At 40.5% G+C, this 16,327-nt stretch overlaps 1 protein-coding gene across 3 annotated transcripts in view; it reads right to left on the reverse strand.

The window, feature by feature from the left end:
* Positions 1-5,388: 5,388 nt before the first annotated feature.
* The window catches only part of HLCS (holocarboxylase synthetase), a 268,532-nt gene continuing 257,593 nt past the window's right edge, over positions 5,389-16,327 (reverse strand). For all 3 annotated transcript variants that reach the window (XM_073617197.1, XM_073617196.1, XM_073617199.1), the window contains 3 exons: positions 10,921-11,035; positions 9,484-9,697; positions 5,389-5,822 (listed from right to left, as the gene is read on the reverse strand). In XM_073617197.1, the coding sequence (XP_073473298.1) occupies positions 5,654-5,822; positions 9,484-9,697; positions 10,921-11,035 (498 nt within the window). In that variant the 3' untranslated portion in view covers positions 5,389-5,653. The remainder of the gene's footprint in view (positions 5,823-9,483; positions 9,698-10,920; positions 11,036-16,327) is intronic.

Genomic DNA, 16,327 nt, shown 5'->3' on the forward strand with positions numbered 1-16,327 from the left:
ACTTATTTCTCTAATGCAATTGTTTTGCAGAGGTATTAGATCAATTGTATGCACTTTATCAATGTTGTATTAGTCACAGATCAATTTAATTATCTAAGGATATAGATACACACAGGATTTCAATCGTAGTCACTTCAATTATTAGCACAAGGTGGAGCAAGCGCAGTCTATTTTCTATAAATATAAGAGATACTTTTCTCACTGAGCACCAATGTAAAGGTGCATTCTTCCACTGACCTTCAATGTAAGAGGACATTCTTCCCGATAAACACAAATATAAGGGGTACGTTTCTCACTGACCATTAATGTAAGGCAGTGGTCATCAACCCTGTCCTCAGGGTCCACTAACAGGCCAGGTTTTATGTATTACCTTGGGGAGATGCAGACTAGAATACTGCAATCACTGAGCAGAAAATGATATCACCTGTGATGTATTTCAGTTATCTTGCAAACCTGGCCTGTTAGTGGGCCCTGAGGACAGGGTTGATGATCACTGATGTAAGGGACATTCTTTCCACTGACTACCACTGGAAGCCTTTTTCTTTTACATGGTTGAAATTCAATGTTTGTAAAGCTGACTTCTTTCACTTTGTCAGTGCCTACCGAACTGCCAACAATATTCCCTTGAGCCAGCTTACATAATGGCTGCCTGCAAAGGACTCTTTGGAGTTGTAGTTGGGGAAACAGAGTCTACCTAAATGTGTACCCTGCACATCTCTCCCCGAGCGCTAAAGTGCGCTAAGATTGATAGTGAAGAATAACGGGGAAATAAATTGCACCAGTGAGAACAGTAGAGGGAAGGATCAAGCAAACAAAAAATGTAATTGCCCAGATTTCAGCTTTATACAAAAATATCTCCACATCTGATTGCAACACAATAGGGTTTATTTACTAAAACTGGAGAGTGTAAAATTTGGTGCAGTTCTGCACAGAAACCAATCAGTGTCCAGGCTCCAGGTGCCAAAGCTTAACTGAATGAGATGAAGTTAGAAGCCAATTGGTTACCATGCACAGCTACACCAGATCCTGACTGAACCAGTTTTAGTAAATCTACCCCAAAGTCTGCATGAATTTCAACAGGAGGAGGAGATTTTTTAAAAAAAGTTTCAGGTGTTTTTCTTTTTTGATATTTTAAAATAAATTTGCAAAGCTCAGGTCCAGTTTGGTTTGTAGAATATATCTTTTCCCTGCTTTGAAAAAAAAAACAAAAACAAGATAATATATATTTTTTTTACTACTTACACTCCCTATGCTTCATTGCTACCCTTAAAGTGAATTGAACCTCCGCTTTTTGTAACCCTCCCCCCCTCCGGTGTCACATTTGGCACCTTTCAGTGGGGAGGGGGGTGCAGATACCTGTCTAAGACAGGTATTTGTACCCACTTCCGGGCACAGACTCCCACGGGAGTCTATGCCTCTTCCCGTTCCGCCGCGCTGTCTGCTGGGACACACACGGGTCACAGAGACAGCACGGACCATTCAGATTGCGCTGCGCGACTCGTGCATGCGCAGTAGGGAACCGGGAAGCGAAGCCACAAGGCTTCATTTCCTGATTCCCATACCGAAGATGGCGGCGGCAGCATTCGAAGGACGGTTCGGCCTCGGGTGCCAACATCGCTGGACCCTGTGACTGGTAAGTATCCATATTTTAAAACTCAGCAGCTGCAGTATTTGTAGCTGCTGACTTTAAAAAAAAAAAATTTCGCGGGACTCACTCTTTAATTTCCTTTTTTCCAATCCTGGTTTCTGCTCCACTCCTGTGTTGAATGACACCCGGCATCACTTAACCACTTGCTGAGAGTTTTTAAGTCATGGACCTAACCTCTGAATTAGCGTCCCCATACACCCTGGGCTCACAATGAGCTCTGTTCTATGCAGCATTTAAGACCACCCACCGCTAGAGATGGAAAAGAGAGCACAGCAGCACGGTGTTTGCCTTCATGCGATTTCTCTACTTGAAACTTTATACAGAGCCCTGTACACAGTAGGTAAGAAGGGAGAAAGATGGTGTCACTTACTCCTCTGACTCATTCACTTTCATATATCAATTTCGGCTTGAGCTATTGAGCTCTGCAAAAAAACAGCTTCTTTAGCAAAGCATATAATGATAGCCTGAAAAACCCCACAGGTCATCTAAAAATGAGAAAACAGAATAATCAAAAGCAAAAACTATATTTACCCGAGAAAGGTTTATTTTTTAGTTCTGACCATAAAAAATGAGGGTGGTTGGTAAGGTTTTTCCTAAAATAATACACGTTATACTTACCATTGCACAGAGCAGTCTCGATCCTCCTCTTCTGAGGTTCCCCGCCTGCGCTCCTGGCTCCTCCAGCTTCCGAGTGCCTCCATAGCAAGCCACTTGCTATAGGGGCACTTGTGCAGGCTCAATCCTGAGCTGTACTGTATGCGTCTATTGACACACACAGTGCGGATCAGCCCCACCCCCTGCTCACAGGATTTGACTGACAGCAGCAGGAGCCAATGGCTCCCACTGTTGCCGGGCCTCCTGTGAGAAGAGGGGAGGAGAAGAGCAGTGCTGTTGCAGACGGGCACAGTGCTGGTTAAGGATCAGGTAAGTATTTAAGAGGGGCTGTAAAAACCTTTACCACCACTTTAACAAAATAAATATGAAACCACTACATGTTCCCATTAAAGTGCCATCCTATCTGGCTCTATGCATGTTGGCTAAAGGAAGCTAGAATGCCATCTTGTACTTTCACACTCTGCTCACATAACCCTTTGCTCTTGTACGATCCCCGTTCAAGAGATTTCAAACAGCATAACTCTATTCCAATCTAATATTATTTATGTGTATAAAAGCACTCATATAAATTCCTAACCGCCATAAAACTCCTAGAAAACATCTTTGATTTATAGATCCTAAAATCAGAAACAAATGAACATTTTTTTTATCTTTCATATACAATGAAATTAGTAAATATCTAAGCAGAATGAAATGTGCGTGGCGTATAGAAGAACTCCCTGAGGACCTATGAAGTCTGCTGCTATTCATAACCCCATCTAGAGGGAGCGTTTTATAGAATACGCGGAGCAATAATTCCAGCGGCCTTACACAATAGGATATTATATTCTATCGTGTGTGTGTGTTTTTTTTTCTGAAGTTATTTGCGTTAAATAAATAAAATGAGATGACCGATTTGAAAGTAATGTATCCTGAACAGAGCGCCAACAACTGCAGCTGCAAAGCACCAGACATCCTCGTATTCCTGTTGTGACTCCATGTGGTGTATTATATTTTCAATGCAACAAAGTGAAGGTTAACAAGTGGTTCTTTTAAAAAGAACTCCACTAAGTACTGTTTGTATATAAAATGACCATATATATATATACAGTATATTTATTTATTTATTTCAGGTACTTATATAGCGCCGTCAATTTACGCAGCGCTTTACATATACATTGTACAGTCACATCAGTCCCTACCCTCAAGGGGCTTACAATCTAAGGTCCCTAACTCACATTCATACATACTAGGGACAATTTAGACAGGATCCAATTAACCTACCAGCATGTCTTTGGAGTGTGGGAGGAAACCCACGCAGGCACAGGGAGAACATGCAAACTCCAAGCAGGTAGTGTCGTGGTTGGGATTCGAACCAGTGACCCTTCTTACTGCTAGGCGAGAGTGCTACCACTGTGCCGCCCAATATATATATATATATATATATATATATATATATATATATATATATATATATATATATATATATATATATATATATATATATATATATATATATATATATATATATATATATATATATATATATATATATATATACATATACACACTCTCTTTTTTTTTTTTTTTTTTGCAGAGACCGTAGGGAATAAAATGGTGGTCATTGCAATTTTTTATGTGTCACGGTATTTGCGCAGCAATCGGAATTAAAAAAAAAAACACTAAAGTTAGTCCAATTTTTTTGTATAATGCGAAAGATGATGAAACGCCAAGTAAATAGATACTTAACATATCACGCTTTAAAATTGCACACACACGTGAAACTTGGCGTCAAACTTCAGTACTTAAAAATCTCCATAGGCTAGATTTTAAAAATGTTGCTGCTGCACCTACAAAGCTTTAAAAGGCACTTTCACACTGGGGCTTTACCGTCGTTTTTGAGGCACTTTTCGGCCGCTAAAGGGGCGCTTTTAACCCCCGTTAGCGGCTGAAAAAGGTTCAAAGCGCTGCAGTGCTTTGCTGGCGCTGCCCATTGATTTCAATAGGTAGGGGCGTTTTAGGAGCGGTGTATACACCACTCTCAAAGCGCCTAAAAAGATGCTGCTTGCAGGACTTTTTTTAGCGTCCTGCCAGCACACCTCTCCAGTGTGAAAGCACTGGGGCTTTCACACTGGAGTGACAGGAGAGGCTCTTTACAGGCACTATCTTTAGTGCTATAGCGCCTGTAAAGCGCCTCAGTGTGAAAGTAGCCTTATGAGGAAAACTGCAGGGTCTGCATCCCTTTAGACATGATTTCCTATTGGGAGTATCTCACCAAAAATGACATTGTTGTTGCAGGGGATGCAAAAATCTGACGTGTATTTTAGTGTGGACTCATATGCAGTAAGTGATGTTTCTGGGGGGCATTCTGTACACATTCTGTATACAGAACACCTCCAGATAGCCACATTGCATTGCATTTTACAGAAAATTACAGCACTGCAGATTGAAAAGTAAAGGTCATTTTTAATAACATTCCATGACAATGCGACTCGTGCTATATTATATTTTTTTTATTGTTTTATTTTTTTTCCCCCCATGAAAGTGGAGTTCCCCTTTAAGGAAGCCAGAATATACTTCAGTCTGCAGGCATCCACTAACAACTAAAATAGTCAATTTTTAGATGGAGCTGACCTTTACACACCTGTAATGCCTGTAGTATTCAGAATGCCTTAGAATCTGAAAGAGAATAGATTTGTTAAGGAAAGCACAACACAACCACCAACTATGCAAATAAAAAATATGTTTTTAATAGTTTTTTCCCATACATTACAACGTTTCCAGCACCTGAGATAAAGAATAAAGATAATTAAAAAAAATTTGGGTGCAATCTGTATTTTCTTTTAAATTTTAAGAATGCAGTTTTAAATGTTAAACCTCAGATGTAAACCTATAAAAGGGACACTGTCAATAATTTGTGTATAGTCACTTAACTTTTCATGTATTCTATCTTATACTTTTTTTTTTATTTAATTTTTTTTTCAAACCCTGCTGATTTTTGGGGCATTTTCCCTGACCACCTTTAGTGCAGATCATGTGATTAATGCTTCAACAGTAAGATACAGGTGTGGTACTTGAGCACCTGAGAGTGGATACGAGTGTGTGTGTGTATGTATATATATATATATTTATTTATTTAGTGTGTGTATTTTGTGTGTGTGTGTTAGTGTCCCTTTCATTTAATTACCGGTAATTTTCAGTGTTTGAGATTTGTGGCTTGGCAAAGAAAAAATGTAATTATAAAAGCAATAGTGGCTCTGTGATGCTACTTTATCCAGTCCTGAAGAAATCGTACAGCCTACCATGCGGTAATAAAAATACAATATTTCAAATAGAGAGAAAGAAAAATGTCCTTGGTTTGGGGAATGTCTATAGCAAAGAAATTTCAAATTTTGTAAGAACTGCAGATTGTTAACGTTTTGGTACAATCAAGTTTCTTATCATGTCGAAAGAGTTTCCATCCGGATGGACAGTAATGACGTCTTTTCCTTCTTGAAGGACTTGGAGGAAACCAGAGTCGTCTAAACCAACAATCCAAGCTAACGGGCCATCTTCACCACCAAGCCGGACTTGCTGCCCGCTGCAAAACACATAAGTTCATGTCATTTGGGTGGTGAGGACAATGGTACAATTACTATGGCCGTAACAAAATGTAGAGCAATGTTTGAGGGACCCAAACCTAAAACCCAAAATTATTACAGATTTCAAATCTACAATGGTTGTAGCTGTAGTCCTCATAAAGAGTAGGCAGCACCTTAATCAGGAATGGACTATGTCCTTCACAACAAAAAGTAGAAAACAAAAAAAAAAAAAATACAGATCAGCTCCACTGGTAGTAGTAATTTTTCAATAGTAAGGTACAATTGTTTACATTACGAAGAGGGGGTGTAGGGGGTATAAAAGTGGGCATAATGGCCAGGAGAGGAGTGTGGTGTGGTATGATGTTGAAGCCCAACTGAAGTCTCTCTTTTTTATGGTTCTCTAGTGCCATACAGTATATATCGATATCTAACTTATTTTTGCTTGAAAATATGTTAAAATATTGCTTTCTCCAAGTGGACGTGTGCTTTCTGCCCTCCCACTCCAGTGCTTTATGCTGAATTTACTGGACAGTGCAGTCAGACTCTGGTGCCTATTGGAAGTCATTGCAGTCTATGCAGTCATTATTATACACACTCTGCAACTTCCATAAAGGAGGTTGTTAGCATATTGTCTGTCTGGGTGAATATACATTACTGTAATTTCAAGAAAGCTTTAAAGAGGTTTTCTATATTCATACAGAAAATGCAAGACCTAAATACTTTCTTCAAAGGATAAGTTCACCTTTCTAGAAAAAAAATTAAAAATGCACATATATTTGCAGAAAAAATATGTGCATCTACTTTTTTTTCTCCTGCAGGAGCCTGGAAAGCATTGCACCTGTAAACAGTGGTGCACTGTCAGGCTTCTTTAGACAAGCCCTGCAGCTTTCAATCCATACTTCCTGATACAGTCTGTTTGAAAGCTGCAGGGCTTGAGAATGAACGACAAGGGCGCTCATCAGCAGCAGTTCATTCAGAACTACAAGCCATCTGTCGCAGTGGCTGATCGTACCTGTAATTCATTCATTCACAGGAAACAGTGAATGAAGGGTGGAGGCCTCACAGTCATGTTGTTTTTGAATTGTGACAGCGGGTGTGGGGAGAAGATCCCCCACCCGCTGTCACACTGATAGAAGTCATAAGACTGCTATATAATGCTGATGAGAAAAGGTATTGAGCAGTTTATATTTACTAAAAACAATTGTATTTCCATGTTCTGTGTACTGTGGGAGACCAGATATAGTGAATGCAGGGTCCTGGGTTTAGTAACACTTTAATAAAAATCAAATGATCCAGTATATAGCAGGCTTGCATAGCCATTCACATTGCTCAATGCACAGTGAGTAAGGCTTTGTAAAACAAAATGTGGTTTTGCCGTATACTAGATCATTGATTTTTATAAAATAAACTCTGAGGATTGTTTATTGAGAGTTGACTTTTTTTTAGCATCAACTTGATAAAGCTTTTATCACATCCTGCTCTTAGACAATTAATGCTTGCCAATGTGGGCTATGTTGCTGAGATGCAGTCTGGCCTTGGAAGACCAAATGGTTTCTGTCCAGTACCTCCAGAGATCAGTGCACACAGATTTTCATATCGCTCTGACTAGCAAAAAAGAGGCATATTTTTCTAACCCTGTAAACCTAAATTATTCCTAAAATATGTATTATCTACAGTGCATCCGGAAAGTATTCACATCACTTCACTTTTTCCACATTTTGATATGTTACAGTCTTATTCCAAAATGGATTAAATAGATTATTTTCCTCAAAAAAGTCTACAAACAATACCCCATAATGACAACATGAAAGAAGTTTGTTTGAAATCTTTGCAAATTTATTAAAAAGGAAATAAGAAAATAATCATGTACATAGGTATTCACAGAGTTTGCTCAATACTTTGTTGAAGCACCTTTGGCACCAATTGCAGCCTCAAGTCTTTTTAGGTATGATGTTACAAACTTGGCACATCTATTTTGGGCAGTTTCTCACATTCTTTTTTGCAGGACCTCTCCAGCTCCATCAGGTTGGATGGAGAGTGTCGGTGCTCAGCCATTATCAGATCTCTCCAGAGATGTTCAATTGAGTTCAAGTCTGGGCTCTGGCTGGGTCACTCAAGGACAGTCACAGAGTTGTCCTGTAGCCACTCCTTTGTTATCTTGGCTGTGTGCTTAGGGTCGTTGTCCTGTTGGAAGATGAACCTTTGCCCCAGTCTGAGGTCCAGAGCGCTCTGGAGCATGTTTTCATCAAGGATGTCTCTGTACATTGCCGCATTCATCTTTCGTTCAATCCCGACTAGTCTCCCAGTTCCTGCTGCTGAAGAACATCTCCACGGCATGATGCTGCCACCACCATGCTTCAATGTAGGGATGGTATTGGCCATGTGATGAGCGGTGCCTGGTTTCCTCCAGACATGACGCTTGCCATTCAAGCCAAAAAGTTCAATCTTTGTTTCATCAGACCAGAGAATTTTGTTTCTCATGTTCTGAAAGTGCTTCAGGTTTCCAATCAACTGAATTTACCACAGGTGGTCTCCAATCAAGTTGAAGACACATCTCAAGGATGATCAGCAGAAACAGGAGGCACCTGAGCTCACTTTTGAGTGTCATGGCAAAGGCTGTAAATACTTGTGTACGTGTGATTTTTTCATTTTTTATTTTTAATACATTTGCAAAGATTTCAAACAAACTTCTTTCATTATGGGGTATTGTTTGTAGAACTTTGAGGAACATAATGAATTTAATCTATTTTGGAATAGGGCTGTAACATAACAAAATGTGGAAAAAGTGAAGCTCTTTGAATACTTTACGGATGCACTGTATCATAAGCTATTACAATGAAATCTTGATTTACAAATACTCTGCGTTATTAGGTTAATTAATAACTAATACCTTGACCAGCAATGCATATAACTGTGGTGTGTTAGGAAGACTATATCATAGATAAGGAGGTTTAATGTTATGGGAAAGAATGACATTGACATTTGTGACATGTATTAATGACACATACTGTACATTCACCAAGGTATAAATACACAAAATGGCTTTGGTTTTATTTTATCAGTGATTTTTGAATGAAACTATTTGTTTTCATACTACTAGTCTTTTAAACATTTACTAGTTCTGCTTCTAAAACGCCCCTATTCCACACAGTCATACAGTAGGTTTCATGGTCAGGTGTTCACAAACTTTTTTATTCATACAGTGTACATAAAGGCATTTTGATACTGGCTTGATTTCATTTTTTATGTTGATTATTGCTTCTAATTACATCTATACTAGGGGTGAGAGGAGTGATTGTGGCTACTTTGGTTTTGCCGTCCGTAACACTTTGTTGATGTGGACTTAAAAGAGAAGTATGGGATTGTAAAGAGGGAGAGGGATTCTGGACAGCACCTGAAGTTTAGTTACATGGAGTTGCTCCTCGTGGAGGTATTGACTGACTGTACATTAGACAAATCATATGTTTACCCATCACTTTCTGACAATGTCCTTATCTTGATGATGGATTAAATTATTCTAAATGACACATGTATAATTTAAAACACGCAATTCCACACTTGACCATATAGAGTCTGATAAGTTATCTTGATGTTTTCAACACGTGAACTTTTGGTCCACATTGAGACATGGGCCTGGAACAAAGACGAAAAACCACCTACCTGTGTACCCAGTATTTGTAGTACATAGGTAAGACGCCACTGGGTCCAATCAATTGAAATGTATTAATGAGCGCCTCCAGAGCAGTCACGGACCGGGCTATCAGCGTATCCACCCTTAAAGGTTCAATATTTGTTTTATAGCGCGTGTTGTGTTCTGAGATGAGATCGTTGATACAGATTGTCGGGTTGCTGTTACTGACGTTGAACCCACAGCCTGAAAAGAGATTAGATTGTTAGTACATGGACTCATAGCAATGGAAAAGTCTGACTATTCTACCACTGATGAACTTGTCAAGGACCATCTCAAAGTGTACAAATAGTCAATCCTACACACAAAGGGAAAAAAAATACATTCCTTGGTTGTCATGCAGACAAGAACTGGAATTTGAAATGAATGGTGATCTGTGATTGGACATTTCAGTACCTTTACTGGCCTGCAAGATTATATTTCTGACATGTCATAGCAGCAACATAATTCCTCCAAGAAGCTGTTCCTTTGTTAAAATGCAGTCCTTAAGCCAGTGACTTTGCCTAGGCTGCAAAGATGTCAGACTCTTGCAGGCAGGAGAAAGCATTTCCTAAATCTCTCATCCCCCAGAGATCCAACTGCAACCAAGCCAAGAGCTGCACAGAGATCAGTATTTACATGTCTTAGGTGAACCAGGGGGTAGATGCAACCAAGCTCCAAATAAATAAAACAACATCACTGCTAGAAACTCAAGATCATCTGGATTAAGGATAAACTCCACCATTGGGTTACTTTTTTTCTCGAGATTCAAAATGCAAATGTGTCATCACTGGAGACTGGTGATTGGTTCTACAAATGGTCCCGGTCTCAGGGAATGAAAAGGGGCCACCAGTTTTGAAAAGTAAAAAATTGGGAAAGTTTTTTTTTTTAAATGTCAGTGATTGAAATTTTGTTGAGACCTGAACAAATGTAATCACCAGAAAATGCTGGAATTCCTTCCATCATGCATATCAAACCTAAACACACACACACACACACCTAGGGGTCGATATTCCAAAGCCCTGGTTTCCAACCTGCAGCCCTTTGATGCTTGTTATGTGGACCTCAGATCTTATTATACTAAGGAATAGAGGCGGTTAACTTAGCTTAGTGCATTACGTGAAATCATGTCATCCAATCATGTGTAAGCACACATTATGTGCTTTTTTTTTTTGTATTTCTCTTGCAAATAATTGGACATTCAAAGTGAACTCTGCTTCACCATTTACGAACATTCTCTTTGCAATGTTAACAGCTTTCACTGCTTTAGTACACCAAACTCATAGTCTCTGATCAAATTTCCCTACAATGCATAAACGTAAACGAGCTTGGATGATTGTAGTAGATATATTTCCCTATAAGATCCTCTGGTAGCAAAAAATACTAAATATTGTAATGAGTCTGATAACACAATAAATAATAATTTGTACCGATGAGAATATGAAAGGTATTCCCCATGAGTGTCGAGTTGACCAAGACTCCTCCCAGCTTCATCATGTTACTGTAGTAAATATCGTTTGGCCATTTCACTTTTATTTCAATATCCTGCCGTGAGAGAAAAAAAAAATGAAATGCAATATAATTTTATTATTTAAGTATTTCTTACAAAACAGATTTCCAACCAATATGCAAAAAAAGGACTGCAACCGGCAAAATTCACCCTCTAGCCTAGGACCAACAGTCAAAGATTTAGTCAATGCAGTCAATAGTACACTCAACACTAGATCAAACTAATGTTAGTGTAACATACTTGATTCAAGTAATTTGACCAAAAATCAGAACACCATCAGGTCCAGAGGTACTCAGATTCCTGGTCCTGAAGCAGCCATGTTGGATTATTTGATCTGCAGCAGCTCTGCCTCATGGAAACGTCTTCATTTACTTCCACCGATGTCCTAGATCCCTGTAATCATTTCAGTGTATTGCCATCAGAGCCGGGACAAGGTCATTCAGTGCCCAGGGCAAAGATCCAAACTGTGCCGCCCCCCCTGTTCATGATGTGCAAGCTTAGGGGACTCATGCCCAGCAGTCACTCACTTGTCAAATCACTACTGCTCTCAGCCTTGTAACAAAGGGAAGGCACGCCCATACCTACAGTCAACCATTGCACCCAGGGCAGGCACCCCTGTTGCCCACCCCTTATTCCGGCCCTGATTGCCATGGCAAGGTCAGGACACGCGATTCAGGATGGCAGTTCTACTGGACCTGTTGTGATAGGTACATTTTTACACTTAGGGTCGGAAGTGGACATAAGCTGATTTTAAAGTGTATGTAAACCTCAACAATGATTCTGCCAGAAAGCCAGCCCCCATATTGTGGAGATGAGAAGTGGGGTGTTTGTAGAGCAGCCTAGAATTACACCCCTGCTCTTCAAAAGATACAGTACAGTAAGTGAGTGTTGTCACACTAGGAATGTGTTACTGGCAATATCACTAGGTTAAAATAAAAAAAAAAAGCCTAAATCAAGAAAACAAATTCAGCCACCAAATCTAATAACTGGTAAGCTGCAATACTGTATATTACATTTTTTTTTATTGGGTCTAAGTACACTTTAAAAGTAATACTAAAGGATTTTGTTTTTAAATAACAAACATGTTATACCTCCTGCTCTGTGCAATGGTAATGCACAGCGCAGCCCCTTCCTTCTCCTCCTTTTCTCGGGTCCCCCACCGGAGCTTTGGACTTCCCCCCTTTGCTGAGCGCCCCCATAGTAAGCTGCATGTTATGGGGGTACTCATGTGTGTAGCTCTGCTCTCTGTGTTCTTTTCCCCCCCCCAGCTCCCTTCTCATTGGTTGTGATTGACAGCAGCGGGACTCAATGGCTCACGCTGCTGTGTCTGAGCCAAAGAGGAGGGATAGATTCGGGATCTCTTGTGCATACTTCGCTGAATCAAAATCAGGCTCATGTAAGTACGAGGTGGTATTAAAAAGTTTTGAGACTAGTTTTGTAACATGCCAATAGATGGCAGCATAAGGCTGCACGCACAGTTTTAGGGAGCACCGACCTTCATAAATCAGTGTGCCAAAAGACATCGTCCTGTGTACACCAGGAGCTGTGCAACTGGTGCTATTCTGACCATGTGCATTACGATGTCTGCTATTTCATCATGGACAGCAAGTTAGGACTAAGAGCAAATTCTGCGTCCAAAATTCTGGGCAAATCTGTCACAGAGACGTTTGAGATGATTCGGCAAGTTTATGGTGATGCTGTAATGAGTCGTTCGAGGTGTTTTGATTGGCATGCGTGCTTCAAGAGTGGAAGAATATCACTGGAAGACGTCGAGAGACCATTCGGCAACTTGTGCTTGACACGCTTCGAAAAGAAGACTTCCAGGACACATTCCAGAGGTGGCAGGAACGCTGGAAATGCTGTACTGCTGTGCAAGGGGACTATTTTGAAGGTGATAGTGTAAACGTAGATTAAAAGTACTTTCTTGTAAACAGAGCTAGTCTCAAAATGTTTTGATACCACTTTGTATAAAGCGGGGTAAGAGGGAGCTGCCCATAGGTTTTTTACCTTTGAATGCATGAAGGTAAAAAAATCTTCAGCCTTTAGAACCACTTTAATGCCCACATGTTGAACTGTCTTCTAATTTCTACTAGTAAAAAAAAAATTGGAATTATACCCTAGGCTGAATAATAGACCACTGTTCCCACCAAATCAATAAACTTCAGCTATCAAAGCACCCGTTGCAGCTGTATCAACCTTAGTAATTTGTCCCCCCACAAGTACTGGGCCAGTGAAATCAAACTGAACTCTGTACCAGTTCCATGGACCCATACCACTGCAGCAGCCTTCAAAAGCCCCTCCATCTGCTTACATTTAGCGGCCGGTCTTCTAACATTTCACAGAAGGTCCCTCATGGGTGAGACGGAGCTATGTGTCCCTTATGGCTTACAAAGATTTAAAGGAAAAATGTTTGAGGTTTGGAAACAGCGACAGGAGGCTGAGACGGACTCGCCGGATTATAGGGGAGTGCATAAGGGTAATGGATTGAGAACGGAGTGATGTTCCAGTCACCCAGCCATGAATGGCTCTGACATTTCGAACTCTCTGTCCACGATAAGACCCCTAATCCCGCCATCACGCTGACGACTGATGAATAGGCGCAAGTCATGCAGGATGGGAGCCGCGAGCAGAGTTGTGGAGTATATAAAATGTCCTGGTGTAAATGCTCGGAAATCATTGGTTTTAGGGAATATGGGAAACATATGCTGGTGTTAAGCACTGCTGTAGAAAAGCAAAGGTTTACGGTTAGCAGTTATTAGGACATGGAAGCAGCAGCAGAAAGAGCTACGAGGTGCTGGAAGACAGCTGACGGCCTCAATACATCCAGTTAACCTTCTGTTCATCAACTCCCAACAGCTACACTGCACAAGTGTCCCTCTATCACACTGATATCAACATAGACTATATGGGAGGGAAATGCTCCTTGTTTTAACCGCTTTAGCCCCAGAACATTTGGCTGCTGAATGACCAGGCCATTTTTGTGATTCGGCACTGCGTCGCTTTAACTGACAATTGCGCGGTCGTGCGGTGCTGCACCCAAACAAAATCGACGTCCTTTTTTTTTCCACAAATAGAGCTTTCTTTTGGTGGTATTTGATCATCTTTGCGGTTTTTATGTTTTGCGCTATAAACAAAAAAAGAGTGACAATTTTGAAAAAAACACAATATTTTGTACTTTTTGCTATAAAAAATATCCCCATTTTTTTTTTTTTTTTTTAAAAGCTAAATTTTTTCTCAGTTTAGACCGATATGTATTCTTCTACATATTTTTGGTAATGAAAATCGCAATAAGTGTATATTGATTGGTTTTGCGCAAAAGTTATAGCGTTTACAAAATAGGGGATAGATTTATAGCATTTTTATTATTATTATTATTTTTTTACTAGAAATGGCGGCGACCTGCGATTTTTATCGGGACTGCGACATTATGGCGGACACATCGGACACTTTTGACACATTTTTGGGACCATTGGCATTTATACAGCGATCAATGCTATAAAAATGCACTCATTACTGTAAAAATGTCACTGGCAGGGAAGGGGTTAACACTAGGGGGACGATCAAGAGGTTAACTGTGTTCCCTTATATGTGTTCTAACTGAAGGGGGGATGGGACTGTCTAGGGGAGATGACAGATTGCTGTTCATACTTTGTATGAACACACGATCTGTCTTTTCTCCCCTCAGAGAACCAGGATCTGTGTGTTTACACACACAGATCCCGGTTCTCGGTGTGTCACGAGCGATCGCAGGAGCCCTGGCGGTCATCCCGACCGCTGGGCACTCGCATCAGCTCCAGGAGCGAGCAGTGGGGGCACGCGCGCCTAGTGGCCACAGGGCGAAGCGATATTACATAACGTCGTTTCACCCAGTTGTGCCATTCTGCCGCAGTGAAACAGTGGGATCTGTGTGTTTACACATACAGATCCCGGTTCTCGGTGTGTCACGAGTGATCGCGGGAGCCCGGCGGTCATTGCAACCGCTGGGCACTCACATCGGCTCCAGGGGCGAGCAGTGGGCCCACACGCGTCTAGTGGCGACAGGGCGAAGCGATGTTACATAACGTCGTTTCGCCCAGCTTTGCTGGTTGGCAAGTGGTTAAAAATGCAAAAAATTATGATCGCAATAATATGATTTTATTGAAATATTATAATACCGTATTTTCCGGCGTATAAAACGACCCCCCCTAATTTTCCAGTGGAAACATAGGTTGTGGCCTACACTCGCCGCATAAGACTACCCCCCTTCAGAGGCAACACCCAAGGCAACACCATTTAAAAAAAAAACATCAGAAACATCAAAAAAAAAATCTGATTTGATTTAAATCATTTTAATTAAAATGGTTATAACTTACCTAAACCTAAAATCCTTCAAAATCCTCATCATGTTCATCCTCTGATATCATAAGTTCATCAATGACATCTTGTGATACATTTATATTACAGTCATCATATGGATCTAATTCCGAATCAGATGGTGTGGCTTCAGCTTCGGCTTCCCCTTCATCTTGCCACAAGTAGTCGTCCTCCATACCATCCAATGAATTTGATACGCCACACTTCTTGAAAGACTTGATTACTGTTTCTGCATCAATATCATTCCAGGCTTTTATGACAAAGTTGCACAAAACATCCACCTGTGGATCACGCATGTTTCCTCATTTTGTGAAGGACTTTTCGCCTCTAACCATCCACTCATTCCACTGTTCTCGAATGCGATCTTTAAATGGCTTGTTTAGGCACACATCCAGTGGCTATACCAGCGATGTCAATCCGGCAGGAATAACTGCCGCATCTGTGTTTATGAGTTAAATGAGTCCTGAACATATCCAACACCAGTAGGCTACCTTCTCAACGAAGTCCATCTGGTCGCCTACATTTTCAAGTCATAGCTTTACCCCTTCTTCAACCATCCAGCCTTTTTCATTCACATGTACAAAAACTCCAACAGGGAACTTGATTTTAGGCATTGTTTTTATTTTAAAAATAACCATTGGTCTTTGTTTGGCGCCATCAGCTGTACATGCTAGTACCACTGTAAAACTGGACTTCTCATGTCCAGTTGTTTCCACTAAAACTGTTTTTGCACCTTTTGAATCGACAGTTTTATTTCCAACCGTATCGAAATTCATAGGAGTTTCATCCATATTTCCGATCTGACTTAACGCATAGCCATGTTTCTTGCGCTGTTACTTACTTTGACGTTGAGATCTGCAGGTAATTTTTGTGCAATTTTGGTCTTTTGCCTCAGGACCAGATCATGCCTTTCCAAGAACCTAGTCCACCAGTATACAGTGGCCTTAAATCCTTTGCTGTAATCTGGGTTAGAT

This window comes from Aquarana catesbeiana, linkage group LG02 (assembly GCF_042186555.1).
Source record: "Aquarana catesbeiana isolate 2022-GZ linkage group LG02, ASM4218655v1, whole genome shotgun sequence".
NCBI classification, from domain to species: domain Eukaryota; kingdom Metazoa; phylum Chordata; class Amphibia; order Anura; family Ranidae; genus Aquarana; species Aquarana catesbeiana.